A 23358-nucleotide genomic window follows, 5' to 3' on the forward strand; every position below is an offset into this window, starting at 1 on the left:
GTGCCGAGCATGGTTCCTCAACAGGCACACTGGCCTAACTTGCCAAGAAAAAAGCACACTCAGGCACACAGAGTGCTTAACCGAAGAAGAAGGAATGATGGCTAATGTTTGCTAGACTGTGTCAGCTCTGTGAGTGAAATTGTGGGGGGGCAGGGGGGTAAAGGATGTCTGATCAGCTTAAGAAACTCATGAAGACAGAGGCTACAAAGATTAGGTGTGAATTCCAGACTCAGTGCCTTGTCAAGCAGCATCCCTAGAAAGCATGTGGCTTAAATAATTTGAAATGTAAGCAGAGATGATAGAGAAAACCTTCCAAAAACACCCGTTATGGGGGAAAAAAGTTATTTCAGAAAGGAAATTCTGGTAAAAATACCTGAATATCTTTTATCATGTTAGCTGGAGTGAAAAAATCAGAGTACTGGTACAGCCATAATGGTGCTGTTAACTGCAATATGTTTGTATATCAATATGTTGCTAGAAAATAAGCACTAGGCTCTTTGCTTATGGAGAAGGCTGTGAGCAATTCTGCTTGTATAGCTGCTAGGGCAGACTAAGGAAGGGGCCAACAGAGCCCCTGAGACACGCCACTTTCTGTATTCCTTACAAGAGCATCAAAGGAAAGGAAAAACTATGGTACCTTTGTTTATTAAAACATACATTTAAGAGAATAGGTAGAGAAGGGGGTCCAAAGCTCATCACAGTTCCCCAGCAGCATGCTACCTCCTCCCCTCCACGGATGACAATATTCAACAGCAATGGCTCCGGCTCTCCTTGGGGCCCCCTCTCTCTCCTTGCCCACCAGGCTCGCTTTCTTGCTAGATCTCAGTTCCCAAGGCATTTGGTTTTGCTCCGGTCCCAGCAATTATTCGGCAGCTCCCAGGAACTCGGGCTTGCACAGGTGCCCTTGCTCCATGCTGGCTGCGGCTCTGTTGGCGACATTGCTGGGTCTCACTTGAGGCTGCAGCAGCTTCAAGAGAGAGCACGTTTGCTCCATTCACATGAGGCGTTGGAGAGTACAGAGGAGCCTCCCTGATAAAACAGCGCTGGCGCCTACAACCCTCTGCCCATTGTACGTCCGATCTCCCCTCCCCACGCCCCTGTGCACTGGCCCGGTCTGTGTGCGCACCACAGGCCCTACCAGCGACCATAAAGCCACAAGCGAAAGCAGCTTCAGAGCCAGAGTGCAGCCGCCTGCCCACAGATCAAAAACTCTGGTGGGGGAATCTCAAGGAGGGGCGGAAGATGGGAATAGTGCTAGTCTGAGATGTGGGACAATGAAGCCGCTGGCTGAGAGAGCAGTCCCTACCCCAGCACCTACAGGACATGGATTTAGATGGCCTCCAAGTGCTGCATCTGGAGCACATGGAGCTGCATCTCAGGAGTGTGCCTGGGCTGCTAAGACCAGCTGCCACCTGGTACTAAAGGAAGAGTGGGCAGCCCAGCCAAGAAGCCATCAGAGCCATTGCACAGCAGCCAAGTAAAGGTCCTCTTCCAGTTCAGCTCCAGGTCTTCCATGAAGCAGAAATTACTTCAAGAGCCCAATGCTGAACACCTTCATCCTGGCAGCTATGGCCCTGTGGGAAGGGATGTGGATACCAGCCCACTCAGAGCTGGGCTGAGGTCTCCATCTCCACAGACAAAAGCATCAGAGAGTGTTCTGATTTAAACCAAAATGATATGAATTGCTGACTTTATTCACAGGTTAAATAATCTTCATTCCGCAGTTGTACTTTATTTTGGTAGCTTTACTGTCACTGGCTGAGCACTATGCGAATATGCTGATAAATATAGACATTACATTAAAATTGGCACTCTTTTTAACTTGGTGGATATGTTAATCTATTCACATTTATACAAGCACCGTACAGTTATAACATGCATTAATTCAGATACTTAATTTACATTTTATTTTGTTAGGAAATAGTGAATGAAGCATTTTTTACTTGTCATTTAGAAAATGGAATATTTAATTGATTGCAAAAACAGCATTTAAAAATGGTTTCTTGAATTCATAATACAATCTAAAATTGAGCGGATTCACAAAAGCATGCTTGAATGAACTGCTCTAGTCGTTTTAGGCAGGTTTGTTTAGTGCAAGAACAACCTGATCTAACCACAAAGTTATCCCTAGTGCGAGCAGGGGCTTGGACTACAGAACTCCAGAGATGTCTATTCCCACCTAAATCTTTCAATGGTAACTAAATGGGTTCTTCCAATGACTGGATCCTTCAGGCTTTCGGAATGAGGAAATCTCACGGTCTCACACTTTTTTTCCTTGCTTGTTGTCAATGTGTAAAAAAATAATTCCAGCCTTCTCTCCTCCCAGCCTGGCTTTCAGCTTTGAATGAGTTATTCCTTTAATAGCAGCAACCCAAACCACTGAAATTAAATTGTACATCTGCAAAAACAGACCGAGGTGGGCAACTTGCTGAACATTTTTTTCACACCAGGCTTCAGGAGCTTAGTGTTTGTCACAGGTTTGCCTGTCCTTAAGACTTGGGCAAAAATGTCTTTTTTAAACTAACACTTGAATTTCTTTTATGTATTCAGAATAAACATAAATTAATCAAGACGTTTGACTATTTTTATAAATGAAATGCATTTTATTTGATAAAAAAAGCTATGTTTCTTCTGATACTGTAACTACCAGGCACCGGAGTTGGAGAAACTTGCTTCAGTTGTCTTTGGAAAGAAAGGTAGGACATTTTGTTTCCTTCTATTAGTCTTCAACTCTTTTAATGCTGCAGTCTTCCTTGCCTACTGCCGCTGCTTTAGAGCAGTCAGGGATTGCACGCTCCCTGGATGTTGCCACTCAGCTTGTCAACGTCTCCACAGTTTGTCCTCCTGGTTCACACGGCAGGGAAAAAGTAGTGCCATGGTTGATTATACAAAGGGCAACGGCTCAGAAACTGTCAAACCAGCCAGGTCTGCTTTGTGCAGGGCCCTCAGTTGAAGCTTGCTCAGAAGTTTGGATAATCACATGATGTTAAACAATCTACCGATGAGCACTTGGTGCGTGACCGGTGTGCCTTGCCCTGCTCCAGGAGACACGAAACATGGGCATTCCTGTTGCCAGCTCGCACAAGACTGTTCACCGTGGTTGCATCGTGGTCTGGGCTCAGTCACCTCAATGTCCTGCAGTGCTTTAGCTAAAATGTCGCTTAGCCAAGTGAATGACTAGATACCCTTCGTATCCCTCCTTTCTGGGACTTGGAGGAAGTGCCACTCATTTCTCTGTAGACGTCAGAGGGGAGCAATCCTGCTGTCATCTGTAACTACCACTTCTCGACAATGTATATCTGCGTATCTGCAATGAGAAACATCCTGGGAGGGCGTGGTCTTATTTTCAGCCAGTATAAGCAAGTTATCTCTTGGGAGTGTTTTTCTTTTCCACTGCCAACTTGAGATCTCTGGACTGATTTGGCCAGCATTTGAATCAAGCCTTAAGGTCGTCAGCAACATCACCTTTCACCTGGAGCCACGCAACTGCTGCTTCTTATCCTAGTTTGCTCTGCTACAGAGCATCTTGCTACTCAGTATATATCTGACCTGATTTAGGACCGACAGCAGCCCTGCTTCGAAGGGGAAGCTGAACCAGATGACCTCCAGGGGTACCTTCCAATCAATGTTTCCAATACTAAGATATATATATTTATATGCAGTAATTGTCTCATAAGAATCGATCCCCCATAATCTAAGTGGGTATCACCGAAACACACTCTACAATTGAGCCTTACTCTGCTTAAGCACAGAAGCCTTACACAACCTGTTTAACAGACAGAAAGAGACTGTCTACCACACAGCTCTGAGTGTATAGTTAGGTAAATAATACTTTAAGAGCACTTAATGGAAGGCTGAATGTTGCGGAGCTATGGGGCTAGTTTAATCGCTTGCTATGTTTGTAACAGATGAAGAAGGTGGTCCCACCGGTGGAAGGTGACGCTCGTGGCTGGGACGGTTTCTGTGCACATCACGCAGCAGACACGGCAGTGGCAGAGCCTGGGGGACGGGAGTTTGCTGAGCGTGTCTGCTCGCTGGAAAAGGGAATACTTTGCCGAACAGCCTCATCAACCACGCTTGCCCAGCTACCTAGGAATGATGCCCACAGTTGGGGCAATCACAGCTGGACAAGATAAACCAGTCATTTGTGTGCATGACCACCTATTATTAATAAATGGACTTAGAGAGGCTGGCAAGTCTTTCTTCTTGTCATGCTGTACAGCTCCAGCTTCCTGAAACTCAGACTTGACTTTACTCATCAACTAGGTTATTTCCAATCACTCTAAAAGGGCAATTTCTCCAGCTCCATTTTAGAAAGTGTTTATGTTGCACTGACAGCTGTTCCAGGAAATCTGCAAGCTAGCCAGTTCTTTAAAGGAGTTCATGATTACTTTAACTTAGTGTATCCCCTCTTTAAGCACTTCAATTCTAGGAGAAGTAAACTTTTCAGATCCCATTACCACTACAGTGATACAGGTAACTACTAACAGTGATCCTAAAAAAAAAAAAAAAAAAAAAAATCAAATCAAGTAATTTTTGACTGACCTTTTTTCCTCTTTTTGCTACTTCCAGTCAAACTGATTTTATTTTGTTGACCTGGATTTCTTGCTTGTTTTAGAGAAAAGGAATTTACTTCTCTGCTGTTTCAGTATTTCACATCTGGGCTGCTACGGCAGCCTTCTTGACATTGTTAAGGACCAGCACAGAGCTGGCTCTTTTCCAGCCTTGTAGGCTTTCCCTAGCAGTCCAGAGCCTGACAGAGAGCAGACCACAGATGCCTTCGGGTGGCTTTCACAGGACGACAAACACCATGTATTTAAGACTGCTGATCAAAAAAGCCTTCGCCCTAATAGATGCTATTTAAAATCCTCCTTACTGTTTCCCTAGGAAGTACATCATCCCCATATGACACCAGCACCAACACAGAATAAATATTTACAGAACACTTCCCCCTCCTCTCATTACAAACAATTCTGCTATCTGCAGTTGGTAATGGACATGTGCCATGTTCAATTATATCAAAAACAAAAGGCATTCTAAAAAAAGCTGCTTATGTTTCTAGCCTTGTCACTTACAGGCTTTGTTCCCACTGGCTTCATTTTTGTACTTTGTAATTTCTAGCTTCTGCTGATTCTTTTATTTTCCTCCCTTGGTGATTACATATTGCACAGTTACTGCCCTTATTCCCTCTCTTCCAAGGTTAGTTTTTAATGTCCTTTCATTTGCATTTATATTTGTAAGCCATTTAAAAATTATCAGCTTTTATCCATATTTTTATCTAAATTCCCTCTTCCTGTAAGTCAGAGCATTCCCTCAGCTGCAGCAAATGCCCCCTGAATGCTCCACACTGCTGGCTGAAGCACCCCTTCGCCGGACAGAAGCAGGACGCAATGGCAGAGCAGCGGGTAAGTGGAGCTTCCCACCTAGCACTCCCTGCCGTTTTCTGGCACTGAATCAGAACCCAGCCTAGGTGTTCCTCATGTGTTTTGCGTTAAGTCATCAGAATGTTCCAATTCTCAGTGTGCCAAGAAGCACAATGGTAACCCTGTGGCTAAGCTTTAGCCTGAAAACAGGAGTATTCTGGTCTACCTCCCCATCTCAGCGTCCTACGCTGGCTGCAGAAGACCTGAGACTTGCGTTTCCCAAACCAGAGCTACCCTGCACAGTCACTCCTGCGCAGTAAGTAGCACCTGAACAACAGGCCATCTTGTTTCCTGGTTTGGTGTGCAACACACCCCTGCCCACTCACACTGCTTTCACATTACACCACATGCATTTACAAACTACTTATTATCCTTCATCAGCAGTGGCTTCATTACAGGGCCACCACTTCAAACACCTCTCTAGCCCAGAGTTCCTAGAAAGCTTGCTGCTAATGGTGGCCGTTACAATCCAGTGTCCTATCCCATCAAAACCAAACCACTCAGAGGAGTGTTTGCATCCTTTGTCACTTTGCCCAAAGCCCATTTTCAAGTTCACACCACATCCTCCATTTGTTCTGTTAGTTGAGCACCCAGCTGATACCTGGATAAACGACAGCTGAAGAAATGTGTTCTCCTGCCACAGCTTTCTCACCCACTGGATGATTGCACAGCATCTCCTGTTATGAAGACTGTACCCACACACACAACCGACATCTTCCAGTATTTACTTCCTCTCTGTTTAAGGAGGGAAGCCCCAGGAAAATGGTTTAAGACAATCTGGGCTTGAGATCCAGACTCTGGCAGTGGTACCACAAACCATACGAGCCCCAGTCTGGGTAAGAACTTACCTCTATTTTTTTCCGTTCAAAGTGGGAACCCGAGCACCCCTTCTCAAAGCAAAAGCAAAGACTGACTCAATGCTAACTCACTTGAACTTAACACCAGCTTCTGAGCTGGTGACAGGTTCCCCATACAATTACAAGGTGAGAGTAGCATTGCTCTTCACCTACAGAGTCCTCTGAATGGTTTTAATAATGAAACCCTAGAAGAGCTTTGGCTTCATGACTACAAGAACAAAAATCCTCCACTGATCCTCATGCAAGTTATCTGAGGAAAACATTTCATGTTTCAGGTGAAAAGCTTAAACCTTCCTGAATACCAGAGAACAAGCAGGAAGAAGAGACTCAAGCTCATCAATCTCCGGGCCATGCCAATGGAATTGATAAAGGGGAGCTTCAGCATGGATCATCTCCTCACAGTTACCTGCAGATACTACAAAGAGAGACACGTCTTCAGAAATCATTTTGAAGCCTAACATTATCTTAGTAACAGCAGCTGGAGTTTCTGGCAACAAGGTGATCCAAGGTGAAAGTGACCCACTGGGGAGCAAGTTATCAGGATGTCTGGAAAACTTATCCACATTCTTGGATGCACGTGGTTTGTCCTGATGGCTTATTTTCTCAGCTGTGCTGCCCAACAGCCACAGTGAGGGTTGGCCTTCTATAACCTCCACCTCTCCTCATCTGAGAGAAGACAACTGATAAAGTAAACAATCCAACAAAAATGTGAATAAATGTCCTCCCTCTTGTGGGGGCACGACTGAAGGGGCAGATAGTTTTCACAGCCACTAGAAAGCTTAGTAGCCTTTTGCAAGCATATTAGGTACATTTTCAAGCCTGACTTAGGCAGAATGTCACTTATTAACTGTTCAGGGTTGTTAAATGAAAAAGCTGTACCACATTCAACATTTAGAATAAAAGCAGAGCTGAGAAAGAATAACTAAAGAGACCAATTGTCGCAGTTTACTTTGGAGGTGACAGCAAGGCAGAGTATTTGTTTCAATGAACTTTATTTAATTCCATATTATACAAGTGGGATCTGAATCCCCAAACTTCCCATCATCAACATAATGGAGAAGCATCACTGCACAAAAGGAAGGCAGAATTTTGGAGCTGGAAGACAGGCTAGATAAAGTCATTTCTCCCCATGTGGTCAGAAATTCTTCCTCCTTCACACAGTGTGCTTCCCAAACCAGCAGGTTTACCCCAGGAATAAGAGAGACAAAGCTAGCTCTAAACACTCCCTCCTCCTCCTCCTCCTCTCCCCAACAAAAGAGGCTGCTCAGTGTCAGTAGTGGAATGGTTAAAGATAGGGAGTACATTAGGTTTTCAGCCTCTCAACCAGCCCACTAGATTAAGAAGTAGCCTGGTTACTCCCTCTCTCCTGAAAAAGATCCAGGAAAATCAAAGACCTAAAATGCTGAAGACTTACCTCCTTTCCTTCCCCCATCCCATAGCCTTGCTCTCTAAGCAGAGAGTAGGCAATGAACTCTGAGGAGGCTGAAGGAAAGCCAAGGAAAATCAGGAACTACCTGAATCCCTGGGAATCTGGTGGCTACCCTGGTGCCCTCATTCATTCCCTTTGAGGTTCAGAGACCTGTTTGGAATAGTACACAGAGAAGGCCTCCCTTAGGGATTCAGAAGCAACCAGGGATACAGAACACACAGGAACCGCCGTGAGGGTACACACCATTCCAGGGATGGCCCAAACCACAAACAGGGCAAGACTCCCCCCAGCCAAGGCCCCCAGGGCTGGGGGAGCTGGGACGAGGCCCTGGCAGGGGGAAGAGAGCTCCTGCAGCAGTACTGAGGGCTCACGGGTTTTACTTCTTCTTCCTCTCCTGGGAACAGCGAGGGCAGAACCTGGTAGAAAGGGAAGTAAAAAGCCAGCATTTAGGGCATGACATGAACCTCGAACATACAGTCCCAAAGGACCTTTGCCAGGGTCCCTGACAAAGCCTTAATTCAAAATTTCCTTTTTAAGAGGTCTTCTAAGTTTGTATATACAGTACTCTCCCTTCTGCCACCCCGGACCTCCCCTTTCCAAAGACCAATGGGCCCCCTCCACGTTGCTTGTTCACTCACCATTTTCCTCTTGGTTTTGTTGTCAGACCCACACAGGCAAAATGAAACCATTCAATGGAACACTGTTGGGATGGAGAGCGGTCAGTTAAAGAGCAGTTTTCTTTTGAAATCATTGCGTCTGGGCTGCTGGAGTTTCCCAGCATTTGATCACAAACTCCTAAATCCCTAGGAGCGATCAGGGAATGAAGACTCGCATCCAACCTATGCATTGTTAGCAAGGAGAACTCCCCTTCTCCCTTGCTAAGTGTGGGGGCAAGAAAACAACCTGTCATTTTAAGGAAAACCCTGAAGAAAGAGGCACTTAACAGGTCAGGGCAAGCCACCCCTCTCCCCTTCCAAACTACCTGAGGTAAGCCCTCTTTTTGTCACTGCTTGCTGTATCAGGCCCCACCCGAGCAGGACAAGACTTTCCGTGCAAGACACTCTCCACTCCCTTCTCCCCCATTTCCATCAAGTGCAGGCTCTTACATCTGGGTTGTCGCAGCCAATCATCTCCCCATAGGAGACCTGGTGGCAGAGGCAGTAAGTAGGCTCATTGGGGTCCACAGGCATATCCAATACATCCGAAGGGTGCACATTTCCAAAGGTGACTGAAGGCATCCCATACTCTGTGCTACTGCAGGACAGGAATAAACTCCATCAGCAAAATAACTGGCTTTGAGTCCCTTCACGTCTCCCAAGACAATGCCCTTGTTTGCCAGAGACAGCCACTTCTCTCTTTTTAAGCACGTACACCCAACTCCACTGAAGTGACCTGCTTTCCCCTTCATGCCACACTCCCCTGAAAGAATTAAAAGGTCTCCTTCATCTTGCTTCCCAAGGGACAGGGGACACACTGTCTAGTCTGGGCAGTGATCAGATCCTTCGCAGGCAAGTTTGGCTAGGCCTCCCTTAGTCTGATTTGTAGTGCTGCTCCTCATTCCCGCACATCTCTTAAACACTTACGTGCGGACAAGCTTCAATTTCTTTTGGGCAGTTTTTGGCGCTTCCTCATCAGAGTTCTTCCCTTTAGAGCGAGCACGGGCAGCTTTCTTCTCTTTTTGGGCTCGGCCCTCTGGTAAGAGGAGAAAAAGGTGTTGCATCTGCCACCCCATCAAAATAGACACCTGATAGTAACAATCTCTCCAGCACTAAAATACACTCCTACTTTGGAGCGTATATTGGCTTTGGGCCATGCACCCCATCTTAATTTTATCTAGCAGCCTCGAATATGCTCACACAAGAAGAGCCCAGGTCACCATCTTTTTACCTGTCCTTCAGATTCCAGCGTAACAGTCTTTGATCTGTACCACTCCAGTGCCTGCCTTCATCCCCACCACTTCCATAGTCACTTGGCTGCCTCCTGTATCAATCTGCAGCCCAGTGGTGGTACTCACTCTTCTTGCCCTTGCTGGAAGAACTGTCATAGTCACTCGACTCTATCTGCTTCTCCTTCAGGTCTGCTTCAAAGCGAGCGAGGTCTGTGTCCAGCCGCCGGATGTGCTTATCAACCTGCAAAGACGACAGTGACCAGGAGTTACCACAGAACAGAGCCCAAGAGGGCAAAGAGCAGAAGGCACAGGGCTTGCACTAAGAGCTGAGAAGCAAGAGTGGGTAGGGCCTAAAAAGAGAGACCAGGGCCTTCCAAGACTGGGGGCTTTAGTACAGCCTTTCATACGATAAGCACTAGACACTTCCCTTCATACCATCTCGTAGGTCTGCATAGCCAGCTGAACCTTGTCATCGCCAAACTCCTTGCATTTCCCATAGGCCTCCTGGATTTGCTTGAGAAGCCCCAGTTTTTCCTCCGAAGACAAAGTCCGTGCATTGCTGATATACTCCGTGGCCAACTTATCGATCTCTGACTTGAGGTCTGAAACAAGTTTACCATTAAATACATAAATACACATACATACACACACACTACAGTGCCCTCCACTAAGAGAGACTAAAGAATCAGAGCAGCTATAGGCTTCCTCCCCTGCCCTGAGATCCCCATGATAAAGGCAAAGGAAAGAAAAGCTGGCCAAGCTGCATACTTCCTGTCTGGTCAACAAAACCATCTCTAATCCTCACCTTCCGTCCTCTGATCCAGATCTCGCATGAGCTGGAAGTTTCTCTGCAATTCAAATGGCAGGTTCTCAATACCTGCAGGGAAAGGAGGATACATGGAGAAGTCAGGTTCCTGTCCACGATGCCAAGGCAGGAACAAAGCTAACTGATAACACCACATACACCACTTCAGCAATTCCCAACGCCCTTTCCTGGTGCACATTAGTGTGCTTCCATTTGTTGTCAACTCCAAAGGAGACAGACTATAAAAACACGATATATTTAATCCAGAAGCATAGTTCTATAATACATACTAGTTAACAGAAAACTGCTGCCATGCAGGAAGGCCTACATTAAGAAAGCAGAAAACCAAAATTTGTAACGAAGTCAGTCATTATAATACAACGTATCCATCCAAGAACTCTATTCAGTAATGAAAAAAATAGTACAACAGCTGGTAAATAATGCCATTTAGTTATTTCTATACAAGGATGTAAAAATTAAAGTTGATCAAATGCTAATTCACTGAAAAGTGAGTCTGTTTTAGTGCACCCATTTTACAAATAGGGGACAGGAGACACTTTGTGCAGAGCCAAAGAGCAAGTCTGAGACAGGATGGGGAGCAGTGAACAGCAGTCTTAACCCCGTCACGTGCTCCTTGCTCTGCCTTCTGCACCGTAATCTCAGTGGGGTCTGTACAACACCTGGAAGGATGCTATACATCGTGAATAATAAACATTTTTAGGGCTCTGAATGAGCAATGTGAAGTTGATAGTCAATTAGTTTTCAATGCATTATGCTACTCACCCCCTAGGCATCACCAGATGCTCAACTGACAAAGCTGATAAAAAAAATTCTCATTTTTCCATGCCTGTCTAATCAAACTGAGATCTAGTGTCACTGCATTAACCTGAAGTCCAAGCTGGACTATTGTCACCTTTATACCTAGTAAAAAAAAAAATAAAAAAATCTCACTTGCAGGTTAAAAAACCAAAAGGTGTGAGGAAAAGCTCTTCAGAAACACAACATAAGCATGTCTGCTTCCTGAACCCACTCTCTAACACATAGGGAGTGTAAATGAAGGTGTGTCTACCCATCACCAAAACTGTCTAATACATCAGTCCTGGCAGCAGTCTCTATTTTCACTGCCACATGTTTCTACAGCAGAGATATCTTCCTGAGAAGCAATCAGCTGGAAGGGAAGGTCTGTATGCAAGAGGCAGGTTTTAACAAGTACTACACACAGGCCACAAAACTAATTCCTGTAAGAGGCAGAAACAACTGTGGGCCTCACTGTGCCTAGCAGCTGTTCCTTTATTTTTTTGCACAAACAGAATATAGTAAGTTACATACAGAGTCCTTATAATTAATCAAGCTATTGCTTCAATAGATTTCTGTTGCCATTTCCAATTTAAATATCTGAGAAATGCTCAGATAGTAGGTGTCCTTAAGTACCCAGATACATAATGACACAGCACATACACATCGCCCTCCTGCATTCAAGGACAGCTAACAGCGCAAAATCAAATTCTCAAAAAATTAGTAAGCGGCAAAATTAAGGCTGTCTGCACATTCCTAAATTTGATACTTCCATGTTTGTCCAGCATGACAGACTTCACACTAGGTTCAAGCAGCAGACTACCATATTACATCCCTACAGCTCAAAAAAGCATCTCAGAAGACAATGGGGACACAATGCTGAAAATTATCATTGCTTACAAAGGGAACTTATGGCAGGGATGAAATCCAGCTTGGGAATCTCAAGACCATGCCTTTTTCCTTCCTGCAGTCCCCAGCCTCGTCAACACCAAACCTTTCAATTTATACAGCAAATGAAACATGGGTCATACTGCAGCACGCTACTTTTCATTCCTCTCCAAAGCATCCCGGGCAGAAGACAAGACAGGTAACCTCTAGAGGAAAGCAGTATCTATTCTTGCACTGCGCACAGTATGTCAAATTTACACTGAGTTTATTAATCCTGGAAGATCACAATTTCTAAATTCTTGACTCTGTAGTTTCAAAAAAAGATTAATGTAATTTCTTTTTCTCTTCTAAAAATGAAAGTCGGTAAAAGCACAAATTCCAGCAGGTACAGTCAGTTTCCCTCAGCAGGGCTAGAAACCTTTAGACAGAGTGAGCACAAAAACCAGTACGATGCTATTCTCCGGGCAGAACAATCCCACGTGAGGTTACAGCCACATTCACAGCGATGTTCTCGCAGCAGGAGAAACTTGGGCAGGAGTTTGCTTCTGCTACAGAACCTGAAAGAGACTGTGCTCTAGTTTTTACAGCCATTACTGTAAAAATCTGCCGCCACCACCACTAACACCAGCGTGTGCCCTCGTCTGGAAAGCCTCTGTCTTCCCTTTGCCTCTACGTGCCTGGTCTCGTCTTCTCAGCCTGTGCCATCACAGAGGCTTCATCTCCAGAGACTCTCTCTTCCCAGCGCCTCCTCCCCTCACTGCCAGCCCCTCAGCCAGGCCAGCGGCTCCCCTGCCTCGTCACCTGCCTCCGCGTGTGCGGAGCGCTCTGCTCCCGGCGGCTCTCGGCAGTGCGGGGAGAGGCGTTATCCAGCTCTGGCTCTGGCCTAGCAGACGCTCAGCACAGACACGATCAGCGGATCATTTACCAGTCAAGCACGTTTGAGCAACGATCTTCCAGAGGCTCATTAGCTGGGCAGGTTTCCACGGGCACTGACAGACAAACCTCCGTCATTTGAATTCCTTCCCTGCTAAAACCTGCAAAATGATTTCCAAAACCCCAGCAAAACGTTTCACTCCGCAAATCTATTATTGGACCAACATTCTGCAATCGCTTCGTCAATAAATTGGGAGAAAACAAAACAAGTGACAGTACAGTGACTTTATAATCAGAACTGTTATAAAGATGCTTTGTCTATTCAACTGAAAGTGGAAAGAAGCCAAGTACACCATTACAAATTATGATCCAGAGAGAGTTTGGCAAGAACAAAAAGCGTAACATGATAAAGCTGCAGCTAAGCAAGTTTTAACTGAGCAACAAACTATTTGTATGGTATATAGTTTAAGCTAACTATGGGGAAGTTTTCTACTATCTGCAGCTTAACTCAAAAGCTCTCATCTACCCTTTAATAAAAAAAAAAAAAGTGGTCAGAACACTTGCTGAAATTGCTTGGCCTGTGCTGTGCTGGCTATCAGACATCACCACCCTAACAGTCCCATTAAAAAAAAAAAAAAAAAAAAAAAAAAATCAATCTAAGATTTAAGTTTCCACTTCCTCATCCCTACTAACACAACACACTTTCCCTCAGTCTTTCTAAAAACATTCATGTTATTTATGTAATTTCACTTCCTCCTGAATTTCTCCTTTTTCCTTTACAATTCATTTGCTCTTTCTTCTTATTATAAGATGCACCTAAACTTTTCATGACTAAATACTATCTATTGTAAAATACCCAAATAATTTTCAGATTCTGAAATGGATCATAGTAAAGAAAAAACACTCTACAGGCATCCTTGATCACTAGAGAAGAGGGCAGGGGAGGGCACTCACTCTGTCCCAGACAGGCAACAATCTGACAGAAGAATAAAGAAAAGTGAGGGCCTCTTTCAACACAAATGGCATAGCAGCAAGAGAGGAAGAGGAGGATGGTGAAGACGTACAGTGAAGAAAGTGCTAGCAAGGCCAGCAGCTTGGCCCAAAGTGTGGGCTGGCATTAACGCAACTGTGTCCATCTGTACAGATCCACACAGAGCCATGTGCAGCCCCACTCATTCTCGTCCCAGTACGATTACCCTGAAAATCATCAGCGTAGGTCTCTTATTGAGTTTTTCCCACCCCTTCCTTTTCTTACCTTGTTTTCATGTCTTACCACAAGTTAAAAGTCTCTCTACCTACCTTTGTCTTTCCTTTCCTCAATTCTTATCCCTTCACTACCCTCATTCTTCTTTCATCTCTTTTATTCTCCTTTCCTTGTCATTCCTTCTCCCATTCATTCTTCTGCAGGCATCCATGACCATGCTGTCTTGTCCCTTAAGAACCACACACTCTCACTCTCCAAAAGTCAGAATCCACCACCACCTTCCTTCCCCTCCAATTATTATTATTTTATTTATTTCTTTTTAGAAATACGTGGGGTGTCAAGTGTAGGCAGATATTTAAACTTCAGCTACTTAACTCAGATGTTAACTCTGACATACACACACAGAGAGCAAGCCTACACAACCTGGTAACTTTCACTATGCTTCAGTCCTCCATAGCACGTCCTTCAACTGTGCCAAACGGGTTTGTATTGTGACACTGTCCAAATTCCTAAAAAAAGATCCATTGCACCAAGCACTGTACAAATACACAGTGCCTTTCCCGAGACATCTGTTCACCCACCATGTTCAGATGCATCTTTAAATTTATTAAAAAATGTGAAAATACATTTTGAAACATAACCACGGTTGCTTTATTGAACAGTACAGATTTCAGCAAACACTTTAAACACCACATTGCTGAAGGTAATTAAAAAAATCCTCCTTGTGCCAGGGACTGCCACAATGAGAGGGTAAGTTCTTTGCTCCTTGAGATAGAAAATTGGCTGGGATCTTGCGGGGGAAGCACATAGGACTTTCCAGTACTCCGTGATTCTCATAATTTTGTAGCATTTGAAGTATGCTGCAGGACAACTGGCTTACAGCAATCTTCAGGAGCTTCCCTGCTTCCTCATTAGGGGGAAGGATGTTCTTTATATCCCTCCATCCCTCCTTTCAGAGGGTATAACCCTTTTAAACTGCTGCTTCTACTCTGTCCTGTGTTCTCAGTTAATTATTGATCTTCCTACGCAGTTTATCGAAATTGGTACATGAGCATAATATATACCTTTCTCTCTATTCATACATGGCTCAGCCCTACTGCAATACATGCATCCTAACGTGTAACATTATCCTCACAACAGCTCTGTAAGGGATAATACTACCTACATTTTTACAAACGGGGTACTCGGGTGCAGGATACACTGATTTAGCCACAGGCACCCAGGAATTCTGTGGCCATGTCATATACCCCAAGCTCTGGGCCAGTGCACTGCGCACTAGTCCTCCCAGGCACATCTACTTCAGGCACTGTCCAAAGACACAGGTATCAGTCAGCAACGACAGTCAACGTAACAGCCAGAGAAACCTAATACTCCCCCAAAGAGTGGACCCTTTTCTCAGGGAGGGACGGTTCTTTTTGTTGTCTTCTTACTACATTAGTTCAGTGCTACAGCATCCACAGCCAAGATAGCAGGCAATGTTGTTAAGTCTCAGAAAAGTGATCTTTATTGCTGTGTTAAAGATCGACCTTGATTTCAGGAGCTTGGAGGGCTTGGAAGACTGACATGTCAAATGAGACTCACATCACTCCAGGCATTTCCAGCCTGTCACAGATCTCCAAAGGCAGGGACCACCACCAGAGAGATCATAGGGCTGTTTGCCAAAACAGTCACACCAGGTTTGCTGTTGAGTAAGTGAAGAAACGCGGAGAAAATGCAGTATGCTTTGTCTTGTAAAGCCATCTTGTATCAGCTCTGATAAAAATACCAGTCAACAACAAAATCAATTCTAAATGAACTGGTCATTAACAATAATAAATGTATTAGCTTAGTGTGGGCTGTGCCAGTAGCTTTCACACAGAAACAAATGATGCCTATGAATCACCAAATTCTCTCCCTTGCATGATATCTTTTGTAATTTTCCATAGATCATGTGTGCTGCATCACAGATGCAACTAATCCAAAGTCTCAGGAAGGTGAAAGGCATCTTTCACTACACTAAAACAGTGTTGAATATAGAAACAATTTATTAAGAGAGTTGCATATCTGAAGTATGATGTGAGAAACTTTAGAGGCAAGAACAGGAGGGTATGGCTGCATGCTACATTGGGGAGGGGACAAGAGTAATGACGGGAGGTAAAGTGAAAGATAAAAGAACTGCTGGGGAATTTGGAACGCAGCCAGGACTGGGAAGGAATCAAGGGCTAGCCTACAGCAAGTTCTGACATCACACCCATGCCCTCTAAGAGTATTAAGATGACAATACACATCACACCCTCATTTGATGAAGCTATACAGAGGAAAATCCAGACAGATGCAGCTAGTCTGAAAGAATAATCCTATTTTACTGGGTTAGCTAATGTTATCAAGGAATGAAAGGACATTCCCATTTCAATTGTAGGAGAAAGAAAATGACTTTCAAGAGGGCATATGCTGCTTCTGTTGCTCTGTGCTTATGCTGGCCTAAGTTTTCTAGTATTGACAAGCCCTGAACTGGTGCAACTCTATGTGCCTACTGACATATGCAAATAGAAGGAGAAAAGGAAACTTGATGCCTCCCTGATCAGTATAAAAAAGGGGAAAAACCCAAAAGAAAACAACTACACAGTACCATGTTAACTTACCAGCTGAGGACTCCTCATCTAAGTCTGTTGTCTCCATCATCCTCTTCACTGAGGCAGATTACGTCCTAGTGTCTGCTCCTGGAATAGGTCCTGACTGGAGGCCTCCAAGACAATGGAATTAATATCAAGCAGCCATCTGAGTAGACAGGCCAGCGACATCCTTCTACCTCTCAAGCTCACCAAGGTTACTAGTCCTCTGCTGATGACTCTCCCAAGCATTTAGGTCTAATTTAGACCAAATGTTGGCAGAATCTAGTTCCTCAGAGGTTTGGGGTGGGGGAAGATGGAAACACTTCTTATTGTTTTGTTACCATTCCTTACCAACATTTTATGCTGACATTTATTCAGTAACAGACCAGTTCAACCATACGGAAATCTGAACTTCCTTCCAGTCTGGCACACGCTTCCCAAGTGGAACAACGCGTGCTCCCCATTCAGCAAGGCAAATAAAGCAACAGCCTCATCAGTCCAGGCAGGAACATACGTGGTGGACTGTGACAGCTGGAACCAGCAGGGAAGGTACTGTTTGATTGCTTCAGAAAGCACACCCACAAACATGACCCTTCCATTCAACTCAGCTATCTGAGCAACTGGGTAGACAGGTCCTCAGCAGTAGAGCATAGGTAGGTGAGCAGAGAGGTCATTTCATAATAAATTCAGGCACCAGACAGTTGACGAGAGGTACATGCCTTGGTTCTGTTCCCATAAAAGATAAATTTGTGTGTTGTCACTAAGTATACTTACTTTATTCTGATACCCACTAGGTGGGTAAACAGGGAAGCACTGATGGTAGACGATACATGTGGTTGCACAGCAGTTCCCTCTACTATAAAGATAATCCCTACACTCATGGCACATCCACAAATAAACAGAGACTTGTAGAAAACTATTTGGGACTGTTTTCTGAATATGTGCACTTCAACAATGCCTATTACAAAGAAGCCCTGCAATCCTCTTGAAAATTCCAAACATTAAGAAAACTCAGTGTTTGCATCTCATCTTCTGGAAAATCTGTATTAGTCACCCTTCCTTTCTCCCCCTCAAAGCCTCCACTACAGTATTTCTAACCCAGTACAACAGCAAATACTGAGCCAAGCACAGTAACTCAAGTTTGAGCAAGCAAACAGTCCTCTAATGAGTCTTCATGCACATTCAACCTTCTTATCACAAAACAGTACGTTTTCTTTCTTCTTATTCTTCCTCCATTCCTGTCTACATCTCTAACTCCTTTGCACCTGTAGTTTTTCCCCTCCTGAAGCTGCACTGCCTTCTTGGCGTGAGGGAAAGCACTTCAGTATCTTGCTTTCTCCCCTCAGAAGCAGGCATAAAATGGTTTAGAGACCAGAAGGAGGACAATATTTGAAGAGATGGAAATCTTTTCATGCTGAACTTCAGCACTGAAAAGAACTGAGGAAAGAGCCACGCTCAAAGAAAAGCACTCGGGAAGAAGAGAACTGGAACAAGAAACATTCGTCGTCTTCCCCGTCCCCAAATCCTTTGGCTCAGCATAGTCACTGAAGGGGCAGCTTCAGCAGGATGAAGGAAGGAAGGCGATCAGAGTAGACAAGATACGGAGTTCCTCTGTCAGGATGTTCAGCACAGAAGGAATGTGTGTATTTTTCTGCTGTAAAAACATCTGCTAGGAGCATAACACATTTCAGACAGATATGCTTTGCAATTAACAGCTTAGAGCAAAGGCAAGGGCATGTCTAAGCCTAGGTCTAAACCCAGTTTCAAATTGCAGCAAGGACGTGAAAGCTACTGAAATACCAGGCCTAAGAAGCTGCCAGACACCTTTTACTAAGAGAACTATTGTTAACTCGGCTATTCCACAAAAGTCTCCTGGAAAAGAACTTTAGATGTCCAAAGTAGAGGACTCAAAATTTATGAACTGAAACAACTGAGGCTGTATGCATAGCTTTGTCAGACTGCTTGTGCATGTTAACATACAGTTTTTAATTACCTAACCGCATGAGATTTTCATACAAGGCATTTCTCATTTCCAGTGACTGGGCAGTGATTCAAAGTTTTATTTTATTCTCTTTGCTCAATACAGTCACACATACATGACCCAAAACCCAATCTGAAAATCGACTTGGTAATCAGCTTTTCAAGGTGTTCATTATTGTGACATTAGAATGCTTTTTCACAACGCTGCTGTGGAGCAGCCCACTTCCCTTACCAATAAAATGAAGGTCAAGAGATTTACTGAGGCAAAGAGATTAAAGCCAAGAAGGCCAGCTAATTACAAACACACCTCTTAAAATGTTATATAGCCTGACTTTTCAGAATTATCTGTTCAAAGTAGACTTCAGTTGCAGCTATGAGCATTCTGCACATCTGCTCCTCTGAGTACAAATTTTCACTCTTAATTTGAGGGAAGCACAATTCATGCAAGGAGAACCTGTAAAAAGCGTGACCCCCAAAATAAACACAAACATCAAACTCACTTTGTCAGAGTGATACTCAACTGCCTCAAACATGAGGCCACCTTTTTTCTTCCTACAATCTTCACTTAATTCATTATACACCTTCCTTTCTTCAAGAATATGAAGAGGTCCTACAAACAACTGCCCTCTTTCATCACACACTCCTCATTCACTCACTAAGCAGATCCAGCCAGTAAACCATATGAAAGAGAATCTCTGTGGGAGGAAACAAAAATTCAACTGAAAACTGTGTCTGCATTAGCACTATAATACTAAAAGAATTTCATTCCAAGAAGTAAATGCAAATATTAGACATTTTTAGAAGAGCTGACCAAAGGTTCTGGACTATTTATTTGTATCAATTTTCAGGAAGTTTTGGAACATTAGTGAACTACCTTAAAACTGAACTGAATGTTTTTAAAATACTGAAATAATGTAAAAAAAAAAAAGGGGGGGGGGGGGAAGGAAGGAGCAAGAGGAAAACTGAATGCTGTCAGGCAGGCATGAAAAGAAATGGAATAGCTGATCCGAGATCATCTCAAAGAATTAAACGAGAGTGAAAATATAGATTAAGTGTTAAACTTGCCTGACGACCTTTTTTGGTAAGAGTACATTTCATTAGTGAAAATAATTTTTTGAAGTGATTAAACTACAACTTGCATCAAATACTTGATGTAGTATCAGAAAGCATCTTGCAAAACAAGCTAGAATAAGAAAAAACAAACATAAGATATATTAAAAGTACTTTAAACAGCTACATAAGGCTTTAGAATGCATTATAGAGAACTATCAACAGTGGCTGCACCAGTCATGCAAATCACACAGAAGCAGTTCTTGATCCAACAAAATAAAAGCTGGTCACTTGGAAGTGAGATGCAGACTGGAAGAATGAGAATGGAAGGAACAGACCACTGGGACAGCAAGAGACAGCCCCACTGCAAACAGGCACTTTGCATCAAGTCTTACAGTGGGTAATACATTTAGGAACAAGCAATGTAAGTGACAGATAAAGGATGCTGGACTGTATTTCTAAGGAACAGAAAGACTGTATCATATCAATATCACGGTAGACAGTTATCTGAATATGAGCTCCCAGCTGAAATGCTATGGCGAACAGGGATAAGGGCATGGCGAACAGAAGAACGATATGTTGACTTCTTTAGTTAGTACCATGAAGAAGACTGGTTACTAAAGGACTGTATGCATTTTCAGAGAGTCAGAAGTTCAAGCAGGATGTCAAAAGATTAGAGCAGGCTTGGAGAAGAACAATATGGGTAATTAGAAAACTGAAAAATATGTTATCACAGGGAATGGTTTGGGGTTTTTTTTGCTAAGTTACTAGAAAGATTAAGATTTAATCAATTACAATCTACACAGGAAAGAAACTTTTAATAAGGGGACACTTCAACATGGCAGGTAAAATGTGTTATAGGTGCAATGACTAAATATGGGAACTGTGAAAATTAACTACAGACAAAAGTCACAAAACCATGACAGGAAAGCCTATCAGCAAACTAACTTACTGAAGACTGAGATGGATGCTCTTTGACTGTAAGTATTACAATTAATGTGATGTGCTTTTCTGAAAGAAACTCTAGATTAAGCACAGCAACTGTCTTACAATTAGCTAACAAAGGGAAGTAATGTTGCATGTACTATACAGGACGCCAGACAAAATTGAAAAAGGCCTCAAAAGCTCTAAGGGTATGCAAAAAAGGCTAAACCATTGCAGAGAAGATTGCTTTGTTCTTCCTAACATCTTTGTAGCCAGATTTAAGTACTTTAGATTGTGCACGTTACTTTTTTTTTTAGGCAAGTTACCTTAAAAATGACAGTCTACACCACCATATTAATATTCAACTTCAACAGGATGAGAATTTCTAATTCAATTGCAGGACCACACATCTCAGCTGAGAAAGGAAATAAGAATTTGTAATTTTCTCTGCATGCTTGTACTAGAGGGGAAAAGAGGAGTTTCCAGCGGGTTCACTGATTTTAGCTGACAGTGACAATGAGATCCAGAAGTGTTTGACTTTGGTGGGAGCAGTCTCTAGCCACCAAGCTTATCTACAGCTTCCTTTCTCTCCGACTTGGTATCTACCATACCTCTCCACACTCACTGCTGCATCTCTCTCATCCCTGCCTACCATCTGCAAATCCCAGTCTTCCACTCCTTTATCTTTGCACTGCAGCTCTTACTCAAAATACACTTGTGCTCTCCTAGTAGGAAGACCCCCCCCATGCACTTACTCCTTGTCCATCTGCTTCCTTCTACTCTTGTCTAGCCCCCATCCTCCCAACTCCTGGTCATCTTTGCCGAGGAGCCTCAGTCAATTGCAGTCTTCCACAGCGGAATGAGAAGAGCAGAAGAACATACATCTTTGCTCAGCAATCCTTGCTCCTCTCTAACAATCTGCCTCTTCATCCAACTCTTCTTCCTGGCTTTTGCATCCTCCTTCCTCACAGCTCGTAGATCCTTGCCTGTTCACTTCCAGCTTCTTTTCAGCTTTCACTGAAATTTATTATGGTTCTTGAACTTAATTTCACTCACAAGAGGTTTCCTTTCCTAATGACAAAAGGAGCACTGCAGACACAAGGAATGAGACCCCTTGTCTCCATATCAACACCTTATCAGCTCTGTGCTGGAGGAAACGTAGTGTAGTAAAATTTCTGAAGAACCAAGCTCCAATGTTTCCAAGCATATGCAAACAGATAGCAAGAGATTTAACTTGGCCAGGTATAGTGAAGTAAAAGACACATTAGCAGAACTACCATGCTTTAAACACACCACCCCATCAACACGCTCTCCCGTCTCTAGTGCTGACACCAGATCAGAAAGAAAACATGAAAAGAGCATTCATCAAAGAACAGGTTGCTAAAACTTAACTCATTAGTATGTGCCTTCAAAAACAACCCCTCTGATTAGTCTACTTGACTATTTTAAGAACGCAGGAGTAAAACATTCATTGAAAGTCTTATCCCCAAAGGGCAGACTCTGACAAAGTTATAAGCACCTTAAGGCAGGATATCATCATAGGAGGGCTCCGATAACGTTACCAACTCCATTAGTATTTACAGAGCTCTTCTTCGACCAGGAAAACAGGACTGCATTTGTAAAACGACAGCAAAGGAAGCTGTCGAAACTACCTCCCTACAGATACAAAAGGTATTTTCGGCTTCATTTCGCCAGCCTTGCAGTTTATCCCGGGAAAGCCACTGACAGCCAAGCTGCCGCTGCCGAAAGGCGGCTGGAGCAGCACCAGTCTCCTTCCTCCGGGGATAAACCAAGCGCTCGCCGCCGGTGTCAGCGCGGCGCGCTCACGGACCGCAGCGCGGCCGGGCTCCCGCAGGAGCCCCAGCCGAGCCCTGCCCCACGGCGGAGGGGCAGCCCGTACCGGCGCTCCGGGCGGGCCGCCGGAGCCGCTACCGCCGCTTCTAAGCGGCCCTGAGACGCCTCTACGCGGCGGGCAGCGGGCGGGGCCTCTCCGCACGGTCCCAGGACCGGGCGGCGGCGGGGCCCTCACGGCCGGGCCGGGGACAGCCGGGCAAGGCTGCCGCCCGAGAGGCTCGGAGCAGGCCGCGGGCGCCCCGGGGACCGGTCAGCCGCGGGGCGGAGCTCGGCCCCCGCGGGGCCCTGCCCCGAGCCGCGGTCCGTCCGTGTTCACGCGGGCTCCCGCCAGGGCGGCCCCAGCCGCGGCCCTCGGCCCCGCCCCCGGCGGCTCTTACTATCCAGGTAGTGCTCCAGGTACATCCCCGCCGCCATCTTGGGCCCCGCACACACGGGCGCTTCCGGCGGGAGCCGGACGCCGGCGCCCCCCCACCCCACCCCACCCCCCACCCGGAAGCAGCGCTGCCCGGCTGCGGAAGCTGCTTCCGCCCGCCTTCAGCTCCTGCCGCCATTTTGGGCTCTGCGGGGCTGCCCGGGGCGGCCCCCGCGCTGCCCCCGTTCCCGGAGAAGGACGGCGGGCGGAGCCGCCTCTTCGCCCGGCCGGGTGTCTGCTGTCCGCCCGCCGCCTCAGGGCTCCTCAGCAGCACCGGCGCCCGGGCGCCGCCGGGGGTGACGGAGGGAGGGTGTCCTGCGGGATCAACCCGAGCTGCTCCGCTGCTGGTTGCGGGGAGCAGGCGGCTCGGGGAGCGGCGGCGGGA

The 23358-nt window shown here is 45.0% G+C and overlaps 1 protein-coding gene across 2 annotated transcripts; it reads right to left on the minus strand.

Moving 5' to 3' along the window:
* Nucleotides 1–7263: 7263 nt before the first annotated feature.
* On the minus strand, nucleotides 7264–22966 carry ING4 (inhibitor of growth family member 4). Of its 2 annotated transcripts, XR_007766197.1 has the most exons (9): nucleotides 22939–22966; nucleotides 10403–10474; nucleotides 10033–10199; nucleotides 9724–9838; nucleotides 9293–9401; nucleotides 8816–8963; nucleotides 8348–8409; nucleotides 7953–8125; nucleotides 7264–7859 (listed from the first exon to the last, which is right to left on the minus strand). XR_007766197.1 is itself a non-coding variant. In XM_050894143.1 (8 exons), exons 1-8 carry the CDS (start codon nucleotides 22961–22963, stop codon nucleotides 8086–8088), a joined length of 738 nt encoding a protein of 245 aa, XP_050750100.1. In that variant the 5' UTR covers nucleotides 22964–22966; the 3' UTR covers nucleotides 7264–8085. The 2 variants fall into 2 exon arrangements, 1 of the variants encoding a protein (XP_050750100.1); XM_050894143.1 differs by having other exon boundaries at nucleotides 7264–8125.
* Nucleotides 22967–23358: the final 392 nt, after the last annotated feature.

This window comes from Gymnogyps californianus, chromosome 1 (assembly GCF_018139145.2).
Source record: "Gymnogyps californianus isolate 813 chromosome 1, ASM1813914v2, whole genome shotgun sequence".
NCBI classification, from domain to species: Eukaryota; Metazoa; Chordata; class Aves; order Accipitriformes; family Cathartidae; genus Gymnogyps; species Gymnogyps californianus.